This window comes from Pygoscelis adeliae, unplaced genomic scaffold, assembly GCF_000699105.1.
Source record: "Pygoscelis adeliae isolate BGI_AS28 unplaced genomic scaffold, ASM69910v1 Scaffold308, whole genome shotgun sequence".
Classification (NCBI taxonomy): domain Eukaryota; kingdom Metazoa; phylum Chordata; class Aves; order Sphenisciformes; family Spheniscidae; genus Pygoscelis; species Pygoscelis adeliae.
In genome coordinates, this window is record NW_008825306.1 from 3,725,685 (window position 1) to 3,746,978 (window position 21,294).

Sequence of the window (21,294 nt, forward strand, 5' to 3'; positions counted from 1 at the left end):
GAAGCTGTAGCACTTTGGGATAGCTGTCTAAAAACACAATAAAGTAACATACAGTAAATGCCCAATATTCACAGATTTCTCTACAACATGAAAAGGCACTCACATAATATATTTACTTCTTTTTTTTTTACTGCTTTACTATATTATGCAACCACCCAGTCTGATTTTCAAAAGAGCTAAGCTCTAGCAGTCCCACTAAGAAGAAAGCAAACTAATGGGAGCTCACTAGCTCCAACTGTAATGATAAACATTGTAGAAGAACAGTGACAATATACATAACACGTCTTATTTCCCTCTCTGCACCTTCTGTTGCTTGCAAACATGTAGTGTTCTCTTGGACATTGTAGCATAGGTGCAATTAAAGACGAATGGAATCTATTCTTCCAATTTAATGATGAGAATTTGAGATTCATTTTTTGATCCATATTTCTAACAATGAATGTAAAAGTTTGGCTTAGCCTACTAGAAACGAAAAAGCCATCTGAAAAAAAAATCATTGTGAAAATAGACTTCTAGCAGGAATATAATAAAAAAATCACTAATTCTAAAACATGCTTAAAATATGACACAAATGAAAATAGATGCTGATATATGGCTTTTCTTTCTGTGAAAAATAAGGATTGCGTCTCTCTGCAGTATCTTCTCTCCAGCCACACACTCATCCTGAGTTGTTGACTGCAAAAACATAGCTGCAGGTTGCAGAACCCTCCCCAAAAGAAGTGTTCAGGTGTATCTGAGGGTTAGGCACACTTTTCTGGCCATAGCTCATTCAACCCAAAAGGTCATTGTGCCTAATGACTTGTCACTGAGACCCTGTCAGAATTTATTGCCTGCTCTGAACTGCTAACATAACTGCTGCACATATCAGCGCTGCTGAAATGAGCTAAACTAAAACCAAAGGAAACTCTATGTAGAATTTCAAACATGGTTTAAGAAAGAAATGGACACTTGGGCAGGATTGGGTAAAAGAACAGCTCCATGATCAATTATTGCAATGGATGAAAATGAGCAGTGACTTTCAGCAAGTAGGCAGTGACAAGCCAGAGGCAGTAGCCCCTGGTTTGGTTTGGTCTATACAAGTCTGGGGCAGAGGTCACATTCTGCTGGTTCACATCGTGCTCAGGAGGGATGCTCACGCAGCTTTTATCAAAGTAAGTAGAAGCAACATACAGACATTTGAGGGGCAATGACTGACATGCAGTCCTCATAAAGCACGCCAGCACAGAGAACACACACATCCTGAAACCATCCATGAATGTTTTCCCAAGACTTTACCTACAAAAAAACCAGTGCAGAATCCATGCTGAATCTTCCATTACAGGTTCTTAATGTGTGTGTTTGCTTGTCTTAAGGGTGGTAGCCTTGACTTCGAGGTGTCGAAACTAAGGTTGATCAAGAGCAAATGCCTTGCTCTATACCACACAGTAGTAGCTCTGTAACATACTGAGAAGCAGAACCCACCCTCTGTTTCCCAACTCTCAACACTCTGCATTGAACTATAATGGAGCTAACACAAAGCTGCCCTTAAATTAGATCTACTAAGAGTGCGATAAATACTCTTCTTGGCCTTGGAGATACTAAAGCAATTGTTAATTTGCATTTTAAAACCAGGTAAGAAAAACAATGCTGAAACCAAGTTTCAAATGTTTCCCAGCTAGGACTTCTCAAACATTCATTCTGCCTGTGCTATGACTTTGCCAACACACAAATCTAGAGCATATGTACACATAAATCTAACTGGTTTGATTGCATGAGCATATCAATGCTAAAATTTCACAAGATCTTTATTTTATTTGTTTTTCAGAGCAAAACAGTATATGAGTCAAGAATGACAGACTAATAATAAATTCCTGCATATTAGAATGATTAATACCAAAGATGATGACAAAAAATATTTCATTACATAATTAATATGTTCACTACATAAAGACACAAGAAATACTTTGAACTATTAAACATACACTATACAAAATGCCAGCATTTGTTTTTATAGTTTTTGTAATCTCACCTGCTAAGACCCTTATCTTCATAAAACCACTGAGTTCCTGAGTAAATATTGTGCCACAGATTTAAATCTTCAGGGGGATTTGATGCAAGTGGTTGCTGGATTTTACGTCTCAGGAGCTCATATCTAACACAAAAGACAAGCAGAACACCAGGATTATCTCAACTAATGTTATTACACAAAAAAAAATCAGTTGTTTTTTTTTTAAAGCCACACATTATTTTGTTTTTACAGCTGTAAACTTTCTGAGATAAACATTCTTTTTAATGTTTCATGATTTAAAGCATTCAATTACTTTAAAAAACTACTTTGAAAATGGAAAATTAAGCACTTCCATTTGTAAGAATGAGTTTATTTAATGATTTACAGATTTTAAACTTGTGGAAATGCTATGAAGATCAAGTCCAAATAGCCCAGTAACAGTGTCTCATACAGACTTGACTGATGCCATCTGATATTCACAGACTGCTACAGAATATGAAATGACAATGTCTCTCTCTTGCAAATGTGCTGAAACATAGCATTGCTATTTTACTGGTAGTAGCAACTTAAGTGTTCATTTGTGTTTAACGTGTGTTCGCAAATAACCACAGTGTAAAATACGGGTGACAAACAGTCGTAGAATGAGTTAACTGTTCCATCTGTAGACCTTAACAAGGCACCTTTGTATTTGGGTAGACACTCATGATGTGAGCTTGAAAGACCAAGCTATTTCATCCTGGTTTTAATTGGTATCTGAAGCTGTATTCTTGTCTCTGTTCCAAACAGCAGGTCACCTAAAGCCCATCTTTCAGCAGGTCAGCCATGGGACTGCCTGATTAGGGCAACATGTCTTCCACCCATTCTGCATCACTCACTCTTCGCCATCTTTTACACAAAACCTTTATGGAATTTATCAAAGATTAAATCACTTCATGTCTACACAAACTAAAGGGGATAACATATTTTGCATTTCCTAATCATTCCATGGATTACATAGAATGATTGTTCTATGTTTGTTTGTTCTATTTGTTTCTAAATGAAACATAATTATATAGAGTTGTTCCAAATCTTTAGGATTATTATTCCTTACTACATTTCACAGGAGTTTTTCAATAGGACTTTTGTTTCAGTTTGATGGTTCTTTTTTAAGAGATCAGATGTTTGTATGCTTCTTACCGGTTATAGAACCACTCTGGAATTGCTTTCAATGGTGAGCTGCAGTTTTAATCAAACTATAGTTGCAATAGAGTTTCCACTGATGTCCAGCAAAGTAGGGTCATATACATATATATCCACTTAAATACGCAACTTGTTTCTCTAAAGTGCTGAGCTGCTGCCTATCATCCTTTCCCTGCCCTCCGTTTTGGAAAGGTGCTACTGTTAAATTCCAGCCAAAAGTATGTGGATACTCAGGCAGACCTTAAAGACTTTCACTTTAGGCACTTATTTGTGAAAATGTTTCCTTCTGTGTTTAAGCAACCTGCAGAATGCCTCGCTGTGGGTCACCACCCCATTGCAATGATCTTTCTGACCACTGGCTTCATGTGTAATTTGATGCTTATCTTTTTTAGGTTAAGATCATCTCCAGTCTGATGAGGAAATGTTGGACAATACCATTCCAAATTTCAGACCCTGAATTAAGATGGCATTTAATAGGTACTGCACACAGTGATTTTGCATTGCTTCAAAACCAGAAATCAACTGAGAAGCTCTCCTACAGGAGAGCTGAGACTTCCTGTGCTCCATGGCAGCTAGGATGTACGGGTGTGACTTCCAACAACTTTTGCCGTTGACGTTGGGGAATAATCCTCAACGGGTACAAACAAGCATTGTGCCACTGACCTTAGTGATGCCAAACCAAATTACTGCAGAAGTTGGGAGTATAACCTCAGAAATTAAATAGTAAAAACTAATTAAACTCCAACTCTATCAAAGCATTCAGATGACTTTATACCCCAAGAACAACTCTCACATGAGTGGTTCATCAGTGTCAACAGAACCCAAAGACAGATCATTACAGTTTTATTAGGAACAGTCCTGGCATATTCTGTCCAATCTATTTCATGAATGGTGATCATGTGTAAATCACCCCCACTGGCAGCTGCTGCTGCTACTCTGCTTGCTGCAGACTTCTCGCTCCATCATGCTGTACAGAGCAGCTGCTTCAGTGGTTGTTCTTGTTGAGGGCAGCATGGCACACCATGAAAGAAATGAAGTCTGCAGATGTAGGTTGTGCTGAATTACTTCAATAATCTATGGTAAAATGGTCATGTTGTTAACCCCAGAATAACAGAGACTGCTTTTCAAAAACTTCAAATTTTACTGTAGAGCAATCATAATTTCATTCAGTTGTAGTGTGCGCTAATTAAGCCTGAAGAAAGAGTCAAGCTACTGTGCTGTAATAACATACGCAACTGAAATGGCATTACATGATAATTATTGAACCCATCAGTGCACCTAGAAGAGAGCTACTAACCAGAACATATGGAGTACAGAGATATAATTCCATGCACTGTTTCCCAATATGTTAAAGCACTAGAATGAAAGATTTGTTTGACTTTTTTTTGTTGTGTATCTATAGAGATATATTTGTCTTTATAAATCTTCATGCACTCAAATACATAATTTTTTAATGTATATACACACACACACTCAGTAATCAACAGATTCAAGTCAAGATCCCCCATCCCATCATTCTAGACAAATCTCAGAAGAGACGCCTTTCTCTAGTTCCTGTGGTGAAATCCAGCCAGCTATACCCAGCACTTCCTTGCATTTCCCATTTTTGGTTCTGCCACCAAACTTGTGGCATTTTAACTTCCATTTTTCTCACACACTCTCTCATTTCCAATTTATTAATCAGTTAAGTTTTGAAGCTTATTTCATGTCATCACACTACCATGGTCACTTTCTCTTTATGTAGAATAATCCCCACAGAGTATTGAGAATATTGGGTGTGTTAAATATTTACGTTCACAGAGATCTCAGTTTTCTTGTCATTTTGTTGGTGGAACATGTTGCCTGAACTGACCACCAAAACATGGCTGATGCTGCAGCCCAAACCAGTTATGACTTTGCAAATATCCTGTGCTTGCTCCTTCTGGCTCTCCAGACAGCACTGATCTGAAAGACCCAGAGCCTTCCCAAATGTGTTCTGCAAAGTAAATGCCATGGTACAGACACCACACTTGCTTTAAATAATCCTGACTCCTCACAAGTTCAAAACAATTCAAAGCTCACCCTGCTATCTGCTTCTAGATACACCCACTTTCCATGAGTCCACTAAAGAGGAACTTCAAAAGGTCAGAAAAGAAGATGTCACATCATAAAGTTTCCATCATCCAGAATTTTCTGAGTCAGATTTAGATAAGGAGAAGAAAACTGCCATCTCAGTTGCAACTAAAAGCTTACCTCAGATGAGGACCATTTGGCCTTAGCGGTGGTTGCCAAGAAATGGCAATGAAGGACTCGCTGATTGGAGTCACAGACAATGGACTAACACCCTGAGGAACTGTTGAAGGTGTAGTCACGCTGGTAGGCAAACTCTCTGTGCAGCCTCCTAGAAAGCCATCACCTCCAGAACAAGCTATTACAGTGATCGAGTAGTTTGTATAGGGTATAAGATTAGTCACCAAATGACTTAACATTGATGAAGTATTCCCAGTAATGACAATTCGTGGATCAGGCATGCGAATCTCATAGTTAAGGATTTCACCATTCTGTATCAGAGGAGGTTTCCATGAGACCTGAAGGAGGAGGAAAAAAAAAAATATTACAATAACAGAATTCTTTCAGTCAGAATGCAGAAATACAGACACAACGTGCTACAAATGGACACAAGTGAGATCTCAAGATATGCTTTACTTTCTTCAGCAAGACAGACTTTGCGTATAAGCTTTCCCAGGTAACTGAAATTTGATTTTTAAAGGTGCATCAGTAGAAATCTAACCTCCTTTAATTTGAGTGAGGGTTGCAGTAACAGTTGTAGCCATTGAAAAATCTGCTACTTAGCTTCACCAGTAAAACGTGAATGCTCCACTTCACTCAAAATTCTGTGAGATGTTCAGATGCATTAGCAAAAGTACACTAATTATCATAAGTATCACTAACTGTCATTTATTTTCTTATGGTGTATTGCCTGGTGTGCTCATCTATTAGTGGCAGAGTAAAAAGAAATCTTATTTTGTGTTTGCACAATTTTCAGAAATGTGTAACTGCCCTAGCTCCTATGAGAAACAAGATTTGTCCGCACTCTCTGTATGATGAAATATGCAGGTTTTCCCTTTTATTTTTCAGTAATAAATTACACTGGTAAGTATCAGACAAAAAACAGGCACAATTTTCCATTTTTAGAATTATAAGATTTTGCTGAGAAAACTTTATCACCAAAAAAATGGAAATTACATACAGAATTCATGTTATATATATACACATTTACTGCTACACTTAACTGTGGTTTTACTCTTACTAAACTGAGGCTAGGTGGGTTGGTTTTTTTTAAAGTTTTTCTTTTTTTAAGTATATTATTCTATATATATTTATTCTTACCAGCTCCAGTGAGGAATCACACTCAAGTCATTGTACTGTAAAGTGCAAGGGTTTTTTCAATTCTTTTTTAAGGCTTTTTGCCACAGTATCATGACAGAGGGGACTTTAGACTGACACAACGAGGACATGTAACTGTATTAAGAATCTCAAAGTTTCATAAAGGTAGTGTAACAGCATCGATCAATCCTTCCTCCCCTAGAAGTCCCAGTGTACGAAATATACCAGCTTTGCTTTGCTCATCCCTGGGACTGTTTTCCTTGCCACTGACCCACTCATCAATAACAATTGTTGTCTCTTTTCCTCCCAGGCATGGGATAATTAAGGATTGAATCCAACATTGCATAGAAGACAGAAATGGAGAAAGCCTAGGTGAAGGTATGTGCAGAATAAAATGAACAAAGGTAATATTGAAGTGTTAAATAGTAATACCGAGATACTTAACTTAAGTTGAACTTTTTCCTTAATTCTCTCCAGCCTCCAGAGTAAGTATCTTTAAAAAGGTATATGCACAATTACACACGGCCATGGAAACAGAGAAGCTTGATTTATAAAACGATTTTTAAAGGACTCTTGGGGATTAGGAAATGTTGTATCTTAGGTACAGAAGGACCTCTTTGGCTGTCAGACTTGTAAGAAACCTGGCAGCAAAGTAATGGAGAAAGCTGAAGGATTTTGATAACAGAATCTGGAATACTATTAAACAGAGAATTAGAAACAGGGTGATCTTGAGTAAAGACAGCACAAACAAGATTATTGGTGCCCACATAGGAAAGGCTTAGCTTTGGCTAATTATCAAGTGCTGTATTCAGGTTTCTGTTACTTCTGGCCCCAAATCACGATCAAACAAATGAAGACAATACTATTGATAAAACAATGCAAAATTTCACAGAAGGTAGGAATCGATTCTGCACCATTCTCACAGACATTGAGCAAAACTGTCATTTTGAAGTACTTCATGTGATCTAGCCATAAGCTTAGGAAGCAGGGAAGAATGGATGGTTAGCACACACAACAGAAAATGTTGTTTTCAAGTGCAGGTAGAAAGCATTCAGGTCAGTAAACTTCAGGTGAAATTTCCAATCCTAATGCTTTTTGTTGCTACCATAGTGCACACACTGGATGCACTGCATATGTCACAGAAAGAGAGGAATGTGCATGGTTCACTTTTATTTTCAGGGATGTACCTTTGAAGTTGCTGAAAGAAGCACAGAAGACTTTAAGATCTGACATACTACAGCAAAACACACATTTCTGCAACCATAATTATATTATTCTTTTTTGAGGTGTAGCACCTATCCTGAAATTCTGCCTCAGTGAAGTGTGACTAAAGATAATATATTCAAACTCTTTTTTAGGAATATTAATAATCTGTCATTATCAGTGAAAAAACCCTCTTACTGGTTGCTTAATGCAAGGTGGCTTCTAATAAAAGAACTATATGTCCAATGCTTTGGAAAATTCCTGGTACTACCCTCACAGAAGACAAAATTGTCTAAAAATGTTCACCTTTTACCAAATCTTGTTTTATTTCCTGGAAGAGAGGAGGAGTTATTTTTTAATTACATTACATTTTAGATGCCTAACTTTTATGTCTAAAACCACAAGATTACTCTAATAGAACTTGCACAAGATTCACCATATACTGTAACCCCTTCACATAAAGGAACAGATTAATAACATGGGCAGGAGAACAGATGCTGCTTCAGAACCTCAGCTCCTGAATTTTATATAGCATGTGCACTAGCTGGTAAAACTTGAAAAAACTCCCAGGTGTTACTTCACAGCATTTGCTGGGCACTAGCAGAAAAAAAAACCACCTCATACTGTACGTAACAGAGATGCTTCGTGGGGCTTACACTAGGAAATTTCTCAATTTTTTTTTTTCCTAAGAGAAAAGAAAACTAGGCTGAACAAAAAGAATATTCAGTCAGCAGCGCGATAACACAGAATGCAACTTATTTTTGTCTGGGCATGGATATCTCATACAAAGATATGTAGATCAGTTATCGTTTTGGTTAGTATTTTTTTAAACTAGATAAAGGGATGACCAAGGATACTCAGAGTCACTGCTGTGTCACTTGACCTGCTTTGAATTACATATGTCACCTGGGAATAACAGGTCATGCAGTCTCTGACAAACCTCTCTTGTCAAGAGGCAAGGGACTGCCTGACCCATAGAGTGTAAATGAAAACGATGGAGCCAGCCTCGTTAACACACATGTGGCACTACTGGACCTCTTCTCCACTTTGATGTGCCAAGGTTTGAGGTAAGAGCTTGGCAATGCATGAAAGCAGGGAAGCTCACTAGGCAGGCTGTGTTGGAAGCAGTAACAGTTTGTTCATTGATTTGAAGCTCAGCACTGAGACCATGAAAGAGGATGCCCATGAGGAAGAGAGAATAAGGTAACTACTGGGAGAGATTAACTGATTCAATGTAATGACTCTGGAAGCTGTCATTTAAAGATCAAAGCACCTTATTTTCTCCACCACAAAATTTAAAGAGACAGAAATTAGCCATTTTCCCCCCATTAAACAGTTATAACCTTGGAAATCTTTTTTTTTTTTTTTTTTTTTTTTGACAGCAGTTGGAACCCTGAAATTTAATTCTGAGCTACGTGAAGAGAGGCATTGGCACACGGGTGACTATATTACTAGTTCAGGCCTGGCTTCAACAGTTAGCTTTTAAATCAGCGTGTTTGGCTTCATTTTATTCTCATTTCTCCTAGCTACTGCTTGTAACATCTACAAACAGAATGTAATAAATACACTACTGAGAGCTTTTCACTGTTGGTCTCAAAGCACATTGTAAGTCTCAAATTGCAAGTATTATTATTCCAGTTTTACAGATGAAAAGACTAAATCCCAGACTAAGTCACGTATCAGAAAGAAGCAAAACTGAAAACAAAGACCTGCTACCCTAATTCTGCATTCCAACCACTGGACTACAGGGCTCTGCCAACGCCCCAGCCTCCACCCAAAACTACTTGGGAGATGAATTTCTTCATGAGTTCTTATCTGTCTTAACAGAAATTATAGTGGGATTCAATCAAGAGCCAGTATCACACCAGAAAAGCAAATCCTGACAGAGGTCACTGATAATTATTCTCATACACTTTGCACATGAATTACATCCAACTTCAGCAAGCGCTACCACAGAAGAATGGCACGATCAAGTTTGCAGTAACAGATTGCTACTACAAAAACTTCTAGAAGCTTAGCTTGAGTAGTGGAAAACCAGAAAGAACATTTATTTATGATCCTAACCACCTACTACAGTAAAGTGTTTAAGCTATATCAAAGGCAGGGGGATAATGCTGATGAAACTCTGATTAGTTCACCCCACTGTATGATCTGTACCAAATGAGTAAGCCGTGCAAGAAACCACAGTCCTAAAAAGTGGAAAACCCCTAGTGTGCAAGTTAAGGTTGTTCCTATGGGTGTTGGAGTATCGTAAGTTGCTCAAGCAGCACTTATGTGGCAAATAAACCAAGGTCTCACTGACCTTAGCAGCACTACAAGGCAATCTTCACACAAGGATTGATCGCTCGTAAACGATTTCCCCAATGCACCAGGCATACCTGCATAAAACCGGAAGTGTGGTGAATAAAGTCCAAACTTTTTTCTACCCAGCACAAAGCTGCTACGTGGGCTTACGGCATCTCCCTTTAGCGCACAAGGCCTAGTTATCAGGGTTCGTATTCTCAAAATTATGTTCTTAGGCAACTGCAGTCTGAAGCATTTTGAGAATGAAATAGCGACAGGGGGTTTTAACCTGGAAGAGAGGAAGGGTCTTCACAGCCTCATTCTCTACCACACAGTGATCTGCAGAGGTAAAACACTGAAGGATCACCTCTCTGTTAGTCACCGACTTCAGTGACCGTGGAGTTATTACCATTGCATCCAATGTTCTGTAATCAGAAGCAACTTCACAGGACAGCAAACATTAACATGTGAGACAAAAAACAACTCCAGAACACGTGCCTATAACTGTAATTCTTAGAAAGTGGAAAATGGATAAAGAAAACACCTTCCTTTTCATGAATAATACTCAAACTGTAACTACAGGGTATATTGCTTTAAATGTGTCAGTGGTATCCATTCCATACAGCTGAAATCTTTCTCTCGTGTATTTTAGTCCCAGCCTATTTACAGAACAACAGGCATTTAGCAGTCCACTGTCCAGCTTCTGAGCTAATGAATAACAGAAGACAACTACAAAAATAGAGCCTTGTTTATTTGTTTGCTCACTTGCATATGCAATTCAGTAGTCAAATTTGAGAAATAGCTACTAGAAAAATTTATCGCTCTGTAGCAATAAATGATAATCTTCTGCAAAGAAAGAGTGCAGACTGCAAATCTTGAAGATCCTGTGGACAGCAAGCAGATGACATTGTTCAATCTGTAGGGTGGAATACCAGCTTTCTCTGCTGCAGCTTCTTCTATACAAAGAAAAGAATGGCAGGTGAACTGTAAATTAAGTGATTGTCATCTCTGAGGGTAACAACAAACATGAATGACAATGGAATTAAAAAGCCTACAACCCTTCCTCAGTCAGAGAAGTCATGAGGAAATACTTACGAAAAAGAAATAATCCATAGAAAATGAATGACGATATTAAATCAATATGCAAAAAAAGAAATTAGAAAGAAGAATGACAGTTTGTTGCTACAGAATCACCATGGTCCTTCATTTCTAGGAGGCAACATATATAATATATATTAAGACAGAAGTCAATGAAATCATCATAATTTTTTATTTTTATCATTTTGCATCTAATCAAATTGCAGGAAGTTTCTGTGGCACAAGAAATATATGTCAATAAGGTACTTACTTCATCCAACCAGGATGAAGCCATTCTCTTATAACATATCTAAGCACCAAAAAGAAAAAAAAATTCCTTTCCCCTTGAGAGAAACGTCAGGATTAAGTACAGCTCATGCCAACGTCTATCTTGAGAAAGAAGTTATGCAAAGAATGACAGGAAACGGTTGCAGCTTCTTGTCCTATCAATGGTCCAGTTGGGTGACACTTGCCAGAAAGGGAGAGCAATACAGGCAAACACGCGTCAGCAAGTCTCCAGTTAAGCCAATAATCAAGACTACATCTGTCTTCCCCAGGCCAAAGCCCTCAAGGGACAACCACAGCCGCGAAAGGGAAGTCTTCCTACTGAAAGTTAAATGGCCAAAGTTGGAAAATTTGCATACTACAGTTAATTTAGTTCAGCGTACCCAGCCACATAATGCTTTTCCTACACAAAGAACTCCTTTAAATAATTATTCACTGTGTAAACCAGCCTCTTTCTCAAGCCATTCAACCTAGCTACATTCCCAAATGTCATATCAGTGTGAAGTGTGAGATCGAAGCAGCACAGCAATTGCAACCCTCACAAGAAAAGGAAACAATTTCTTTTATACTTCTGTACATTAGGGTATAGCAAATCTTGTGTAACAGGAATAATGTTCATGGCATTGGCATATACTAAATAAACGGCTTTTGCAGTTGCTGAATACCTCCACTTCACTTTGGCATTTAATCAGCCACAAGAGCAGTTTATTGCGCAGTATACTCCGCTACCATGAACATTATCAATTCAGCAAATATTAAAAAATATCATGCAGGTGTCACAGAAATGGGTACTTTAAAAATTATCTACAGCTTTACACTTTCTGTTGCACAAAAGAAAGCAAGCTAAATGTTATGGAGAGATATTGGTCCATTTGATTAAAATTAAATGTTAAAGGAGCACATACACATCAGAAGTGTTTATGCCAAGAGTGACCTGCTGTGCTGATATTTTCCTCCTTGCAGAGTGAAAGCTTTGGTCTATGAAAATAAGCTGTATACTCAAGTGAGTACTATCCTGGAGCACTTTGAATTCTCCACGTCCTCAAATCATTTATATTGATTCTATGACTAAATAAAGGAATGGAAATATGTTTCTCTTTTTTTGTAAGTTCTCTGTTTTCAGTAGAAGTAAATATTTGCGCTCATGGTTTAGGGATTGGTTGCACTGACAGCTGAAAGCCTCTATTGATTTGCAACCGTGGCTTGGTAAAGGAGCCTCTCGCTAATCTTTCCCACAGTGCCCTTCCAATACTTTCCGCTCTAACCTGGGAGGACAGCTCTGTCTAGGGCAAGAGGTAATTAAAATCTCCCTCCCAAAGAGACGGCTTGTTTTCCATTCTCCGCTTAAGAGTTATCATTGTAGACACCGAATAAGATGAGACCATTGTACAGCACAAGCAGATTCCACAAATTTGATGTGAACACTACATAGGTGATATATGCACTGCAGGTGTGGTGGGCTTGATCTGCTCAGGAGGGAAAGTATGCCTTTCTGGGACTCTTGTCAGACTTTAAAGGCACCAATGTAAAGCAATCCCAAACCAGATCCATCCTATTTCCACACAGGAATACTTTTCAACCACTAAGTGGCAATCCTTGCACAACACTTCACAGTCATTCTGCCTGTGCAACTAGTGTACTTCTGGGGTGAAGGAACACAAGGGGTCTGTAGAGCAGCTATTCAGATCTACACCCTAGTTTGAAAGAGCAGGGCAAAAAACCGAAATGTTTTTAGAACAGGTGCTACCTTGTCGTTCTTGTATTCTCCTAGTACAGCACAGTCACACGGGCCACAGGACAGCCTCAGCGCCACGGCAAAACCCACTGGGTGGTCTCAGAGTCTTACTACTCTGATGTGAACTTGCCATAAAATTGAAGGGAAAGAAACACCACCACCGCTAGTGAGCTAAACCATTTGACAGACCTGTAAGAAGACTAACAAGTAAGATGAAATCCCAGTCGCTTCCTCTGGTGCTCCCATATGCAAACAAGCAGAAGGTGAGAAAACCACTGGGTGCAGCAAGCCTTGTCCATAATCTCTTCAGTTATTAAGTGCAATGAGCACTTCTGCACCTATAACTTTATTTCCATTTTTTTAAGATATAATAAAGAATAATAATAAAAATAATAAAAGCTAAAAAAAAAATTTCTTGCTGTCCTGGACAAGTAAGAGAAATTTCAAGATTTTTAAGAAGCCTTAGAATCTTAGAAATAAGAAGCGAAGTAACGTCTCAGCCATGGAATACCCTCTGTGCAGGAACTGTACCAAGTATTCCCAACTCTCCCCCAATTACGATGACTATCAAATTAAAAAACACGAAGCAAAACAAGATACTAGATAAATTAGAAGAATTTATGTCTGTATCAGCAAAGGATACCAATACTCTGTACACTGAGAGAGAGAATTTTTGCTGAAGGACAGATACTCAGACGAGAGTATATTTGGAAAGGCATATACATAAGTCACTTTTCTCAATTAAATGCTGCCACCTTTAATTATTTTGAACATTTTAACCTAAATATTTAAAATCAAGAAAAACAAACAGTAAAACTGAGTCATGGAAATAAAAACATCCAGGCTTCAGCATCTTTAACAGAAATTAGTCTTAACACACCAAACAAATATTTGTCTCCAGGTGGGAAAAACAAGCCTGAGACTACAAGAGCAGCAGTGGCAAAAAATATGACCACCACTCATACGGCAAGTCATACAATGTAGACATTAAAGGGCTTTAAAGAGCTTTGAATGTTAATGATTGACTGGGAAAGAAGAAGGAAAAAAAGCATTTGAACTCTTCGGCAAGAAAGGAAAATAAATTTAAAAAACATTGTGATATTGAAATTAAATTATTACAGACTGAAGACTGCACTGCCTGATTTCGGGTTTCAGAAGAAATAAACGATCAAACTGACTTGCAGTATTGGTCGATTACTTAATCTTGGAGCTGAGCAAAAGACAATAAAATTACAACTGAGCACACACCTATGATCTCAAGAAAAGACATCCAGTGAAGAATGACAAGACCTCTGATAACTCACAGGCTTTTAAAATTAGGATTGGATGTTGACTGCACTTGGAGAAAGAAAAAATACAGGTAAGACATAAATTTATTATGCCCTTATCACATTAACGGAAGCATTAAAGGTTGCAGTGACTTCTTCTTTGTGCTCAGAGTTGAAGCCAATGTGTAAAAGCTCATGCAATAAAATGTGGACATGTGTGTAAGCACGCCATTGAAGTAGGGCTACTGTTTACTCAGCATTGCTGCTTCTGGTAAATCCATGAAAAATCCTTTACTATAAATTGTGGTGGATATTAAGATATATCTACAGAAGCACAGAGGGCAGAGTCCTGGAAGTAGATCGCCCAAATCTTCAATAAGCAGTCTGGCAATTCATCACAATTACTAGTGGTCGATCATTATTAATTCTTACGGTAACCACTGTACTCATACTGAACTCATTTGCTATTAACGCGGAGGTAACATGCAATTCCTTAGACATTAAAACATAATTTTAAAAGCTCAGGATTTTTTTGTCTAATGGTGAATAGCTTTTTTCATAGCTTAAAATTATGTGTGAACAAAGCAAAAAAATCAGCATTGGTTTACTGTTTAAATTCATACCCTCAAACTATTTAGACTGCATTGGTAACACCACTCTGTTTACCTTTTGAAAATACAATGTATACCAAAAATAATAAATCTAACGGATGAACTTCAATCTTATGCAAATGTCCTTTGTTTTGTGCTCTGGTGAGCAAGCTACTGTACCAATATTTTTGGCATTAGTACAAGATTGAATCCATGGAAGCATGTGTGTATTTACACAAAAGAGGCTTCTAAGCTACAAAAATCCCTCTTGTTTGGTTACACTAATTTCCCTTGAATGAAGTTTGTATGCAAGCCAAAACAATGGTAGTTATCCTGTCCTCTAGAGTTCATTCCCGACAGAATGATGTGAATAATTGAAAACTTCCTAGGTAGTCCTGTAAGGCTCTTCTTTCGTAAATCAGGAGAACCACAATGCTATTTTTTCTTCATCAGCTATTTAAAAAAAATCTGATAATTATATGAGGGATTTAATTACATAAAAAATCTTTTTACTTCCTAGCATTTTAATGAAATCTTGAAATTTTGGAGAAGGTAGTAAGTCATTTTCTGATCTGATTAGGGAGTTAAAAGTAACCATTCAAGTTTACTATTCAAAATACGTCAGGTGTACAAGGAAGAAAATGAACTGGAGTATAATGCCATAGGCTGGTGTAAAGAAAAAAAATGGAAAGAAATCTAATGCTTTTGAGCCAAAGGACAGACACTAATTATCCCACTACCCCTCCAGCAACGAAATCTGTTGGCTCAGCCAGTAGATGTCTCTCTTAAATACACAGTTGCTACACAGAAAACATGTTAAAGCCATGAGGCAATGAGAATTATTCCTACCTTAACTGAATGCGGTCCCAACACTTCTGCATCAGGTGGCTGAACACCAGCAGGTCTTGATGGTCTAGTGGTAACTTCTGACCACGCACTGCTGTTCGTGCCTCCGTGAAGAGTGCTCATCAGCATTCTGTATTCAAATTTCTGCCAAGGGCTCAGAGCAGTACTCTGGTCAATGTAGCTCATGGACTGACTGAGAGGGAGAGTCACCACAGTTGATATTTGTTCTGTTCCTTTCACCCTCCTTTCTATCGTAAGGTTTTCCACCAAACCATTGGGGTGAGCAGGTGGTTGCCAGGATATGACCACAGAAGTTGGAGTCTCAGAATAGAGCTCTGGAGCAGGAATATCCTCAGGCGCATCTGGAAGAGTCCGTATTGCTGGGGTCTCGGGTGAAAGAGAGCATCCTTTAGAAGTGCATCCTTCTACCTGAAACACATAGACTGTGTAAGGATGCAAGTCTTGTACAGTGCAATTAGATCTAGTTCCTAGCACTGTAGCATGCAGCTGGCCATTTTGGTAAATATTATAATGAGTGATAATGCCATTTTGCTTTAAAGGATGCTGCCAGGTGATGTGTGCTGCCCTTGCTGTAACATTCAATAGAAGTGGTGGATCTAAAGGTCCAGGTTCTGTAACAGGGAAACAAAAAAAAAGGAAAAGAAGATTACTAATAGTCTGTGATTTGTAAAAGTCAGCATTAGCAAGCAGTACTCATCAAACGAGTCTCAAAATGACAAAAGAAGTTCAAATCTACCAAACAGCCTATTTCTTCAGAAACTGTAGGCCCAGCTACTCAAGGGATGAATACGGCTCTCTTCTCAAAGGCAAGCTGCTCTGTAAGCACACCTTCCCTCCTCTCAACCTTCCTCCCTCCTTCTCTGGATCTTTTTTCCTCCTGTATCTCAAAAGCGTCCTATCAATGCTGATAGCATGTGGAGAAAGTGCACGGCTAAGTATCAATATAGAACTGCAGTTCTAGCTTTTGTTGTTATTTTTCTAGAGCACTAGCTACTAATTGCAACCAATGGCACAGGCATAACAAAGCTGCATATTTTACAGCTCAGTAAGCCCCTACTACATCTCTCATTATATATTCGATATTTTACTTCATTTTGTTTATAATTCTAATCCATTTTTTGCAATTTATCTACTCCCTGTTAATATTATAGGTGATTTTTTTACTGCAACTGTGACAGAAGCTGCCGATTTAGCTCTTTCACCTACTGATAAATAAACAATGCACAGATCTGACCTTTAGGTTAACAGGTTTTATGCTTGCTCCACTCAGCACTCTAACTGATTCAATTATCATAAAGGTTCAGGAGCTTCCATGAATACTGAAAAAGACCGACCATATGCCTGCATAGGTGTTGTGGAACAGCAAATACTCTGCAGCCCTCCAGAGAAATTCCTTAATTGTAAATAATTTCACCATGCGACACAATCAAGTCACCTTGAATGCAAAACCCTCAGCCTGTGGAGGCAAAGTGTTATTTAAGCTTTACTGGGCTGCGTTAAATTCTGCAATTTGAAGGGCTGTTAAGTTTTTCAATTGAAATTTCATTTAAAATGCAGGTGCTTTTTATTATATTGAGGCTTTACTGCTCTCTAGGTACAAGCAAGAACATGGTGCAATAACACAAATCTGGCTCAATCACTGATCAGTAACAGCTGTAATTCCAGAACATTTAGCATTCTTATAAACCGCGTCCTGAAATCTATAAATTGCTACAGCAGATCAAGAAAATACTATATTCCCCCCTATTCTGCCCATAGCAATTTTGACATTTATGAGATTTTTCTGTGAACATTACATTTTATTGAAATCTTAAAAAAAGATATACTTGGATTTAGTAATTGTTTAAAATAGCTTTAGGTTTGGGGATTTGGGGGGGGGGGAGAGTTGAAAATTTAAAATTCATTAGTGTCTGAGGGTGTGCTAAGACTCCAGGACACATGACATAGCATATGTTGAATTCCACGGTAGTCAACAACACCATCATTTAATTCCTAGTGAAGCAGTATGCTGTCCAAACCACAAGGAACAGTACCTCTATAGGAAGAATAATTTACTTCACTAGAAGTTAAATAATTCCTGATAATTTTTAAGTGAAAAGAGAAAGAGAGAGGGGGAAAAAGGAACCCTAGAAAACAAATAAATCCAGCACAATGAGTGGCTCCTTCTATATTTTAGAATAACAGCTGAAGCAGTCAGAAGTCCCCATTCTCCTCTTACATACAGAGAGGTAAATCAGGATTATTCCACTGCTGTCTGTGGAAACAGTGATGTAAAATTGGGATAGCAAGCAGGTTTTTGGGGGTTTTTTTGTTTTTTTCTTTTAAATTTGAAAAAGTAACAGTGTTTTTTCTTTCATTTTATGATGCATCACAAAGCAACTCCATAAACCTCATCCATATCACACATCCTGTTCTACTCACAGTGATAATAAGGATGGAGTTCTATATTTAATGCTTGTGCACTCTAGAATTAATTTAGATCTCTGAATTTACAAGTATAAAAGATGATCTGTTGTAAAGAGCAATTCAATTCTATTTGCATGTACTCTTGGGCAAAATCAATTAGGTCATAAGCTGGAACAAAATTTGGTCTATTATTTAGACTTCACTGAAAGATGGAGAGGTGGAAGTGTAAATCTGAATTAGATTTATATTCTGTAAACTGAAAAATTTGCTGGGGTGAAGGGGAAAGAGGAAAATTTGCTTTGGAATTGAAGACGCTGAAAATAAGTTGCTGCAAATTCTAGTTTAATGTGGGAGGGGAATTGAAAGATATAATATTTGCCACTGAGCTACAAACTTGCATTTTATCTAATTATACCTCATAAATAAGCTATCATACTGTGAGCTTCTGCAGGAGGAAAAAAAACCACACAAAACAAAAAAAACCCCACAACAATCAAACAGTTTGTTGTGAGGGAATGGATAAGCCTTTTTATTCCTACTGAATAAGTTGCTGGCATTACGGGTGAAACATTCATGGTAATTAGTTGAACCTGTGCTTCAACCCCCCCAGAGTTTAGACATACTCCTTAAGGACAATCTGTAATGTACGGGAGGAGCTGTCAGACTTAAACTTTGGGTTCCCCTAGTCCCTCCCCCTCCCCTCAAGAAAGCATATTTTGGTAGCTAGCATACCTACCCACACATTCCCTACTGCCCTTTTAAAAGAGAGACTTTTAAGACTCTCTGAGTTCAAACAAGACGTTTGAGAGAAGCTTAATTGGCCCCACTGGATGGGAAAGCATTAAATCCTGGTCCCCAACACTCATTCGGTGTAGCTTCTTTTTAAATGGCAAGCAGAATCATCTATTTCTATATACAAATCAACTAGCACGATATTGCTTGGTTGAAAGGGTCACCACAATTATGTAAAACATGAGTATTAACTATAATTGGGATAGTTTGCTAATACAATAAAAAGCTCTGAACATGAGAAAAGTTATGCTCACAGCAGTAGCTATCACTTTCTAAAGTAAGAATTCATGGATGAAATGACATGAAAAAGATGGTTATAAAATTTTAATGGAATGATAAAAGGCAAAAGTCAGCCTCTCAGCTGAATTCTTAAAATCCCTATATATCACAATCAGCTCCTTAACTGTAAAATCAATGTGGAGTATAACATGTTGTCAATGTGGTTGTCACTGGAGGGAAGACTGCAAAGTATGACAGCTACACAGCTCAGCCTGACAATGATGAAAATAAAATCATAAAGCTTTTTACATGGATGTAATTGTTTATAGAAGTAACTACTGAACATGGGAACTGTGGGCATCTTTTTCCTTAAGATTCTTAGTTCATATTTCAAACCATTTCATTACAGTATTAATACTAGAAGGTAGTTTCATTTTGGCAAATGAAATTATCTTTTATGGCAGGCTATTTTGCTCATCTGCTTCAAAAGTTCAGACTCGACTTAAAATGAAGGCACAAAATTGTCATTCATCTTTTTTAATTCCCTGACTGGAACCACACATTTGTTTACTTACTGTACAAACTGGGGGAGCAAGGAGCTATACTCTCATGGATGTATTTCGGGGCAATCTATACTTTCATTAATATACTGAGACATGTACCTGGACTACTGCCCTTTAAAGCTAATGAGAAATACCTGATTTGCTAGGAAACTCTCTCACTAAGCAGAATAGAAATTCTGTGCCTTTTATTCTTGAATCATTTACTCTTTTCAGGAACATGGGCAATGAAATTATACATATTAACAAAATGTGGTGTCTTTCATATACCACCGACTGTATCCAGCAGAAAATCCAAATTATGTAGCTCTGGGCACAAGGGACCACAGGAATCTTTTATGACATCAGATCACAGAACTCAGAAGTTGTTAAGCTGTTCATGCAATGACACGCAGTCCATATGAACCCCTTCAAATATGTATTAAGAGCTGTCATGAGAGTATTCACACTTTTTGCCCTCTACTGCTCCAAATGCACATTGGTTCCAGAACCTCAGCCTACCAGTTAAGAAACTTCTTCTAATTCCTAATCTATAGGCATGCATGGGCAGTTTGTGCTATTTATCGTACGATCATCGTATCATATCTGCCACAATACTGCTTCAGCTTAGTTTGTTCTTCTGTCCTTTTGCTATTCACCCTGTCATGTATTTCACATGACTTTCTCTTCCCTTTATCACCACACCAGGTTTTGTCTTCTCTTGCTTCAGTTTCCATTTGTCTTTCTCGAGCATAGGTGACCACATTCAAATCAACTAACTATGGATTAGTTTATATGCCTAAATTATATGGACCTAACTTACATAGGTAAAGTAGGAGACTTGTCTTCTCAGACAATGAATATAATCAGCAGAGAAAGCAAGCGATTCTAAAAGCTGAGAACTGCACCATCTACCCTCTTGTCCTGCATTGCCTCTCTCTACTGTCAACATAAGGAAGCTTTAAAAGAATAGGCCTCCTCATCCAGGAACGAAGGCTTTGTGCTAAGCATGTCAGAGGAGCACACCATAGCACTCTATATGATAGGAATAATGCTTCCCTGTTTTGTCAAGAAGTAGCTCAGCTGATACATTGCAGGAACTCTCTTTTTTTTTTAATTTTTTTTTTTTCCTAGCAACTTCCATAAGTAATGATCTCAAGTGACTGTTGTGTAATTTTGACATTACTTATTGTGAATAAACATTGGACTGGCGTATAACTTCTTTATACATAAAAGAGATGGACTTGCAGTCACATGTAAGAACTAAAAAATTGGACTTCCTGATAGGCAATTTGCAAAACATTCTCTCTTATCTAGTGCAAGCCAGGCACTTATAAAAGGGCTTCAGTAAGAGCTCTCCATACCGGAATCGTACACTGACTCACGGAACTGAAATGTAGCCAATGTAGAAAACATTGTTCAATGTAGTGAACATTGTGGTGACTGAGATGTCCTGCTGTACGCAACTCATTGGACTGCAGACAGTTTCTGGGACATT

The 21,294-nt window shown here is 38.0% G+C and overlaps 1 protein-coding gene across 1 annotated transcript in view; it reads right to left on the bottom strand.

The window, feature by feature from the left end:
• USH2A (Usher syndrome 2A (autosomal recessive, mild)) overlaps positions 1–21,294 on the bottom strand; it is a 401,100-nt gene that overhangs the window by 119,173 nt on the left and 260,633 nt on the right. Inside the window, exons 41-43 of the mRNA XM_009330219.1 lie at positions 15,823–16,451; positions 5,399–5,733; positions 2,009–2,131 (exon numbers count right to left, since the gene is read on the bottom strand). Coding sequence (XP_009328494.1) covers positions 2,009–2,131; positions 5,399–5,733; positions 15,823–16,451 — 1,087 coding nt within the window. The remainder of the gene's footprint in view (positions 1–2,008; positions 2,132–5,398; positions 5,734–15,822; positions 16,452–21,294) is intronic.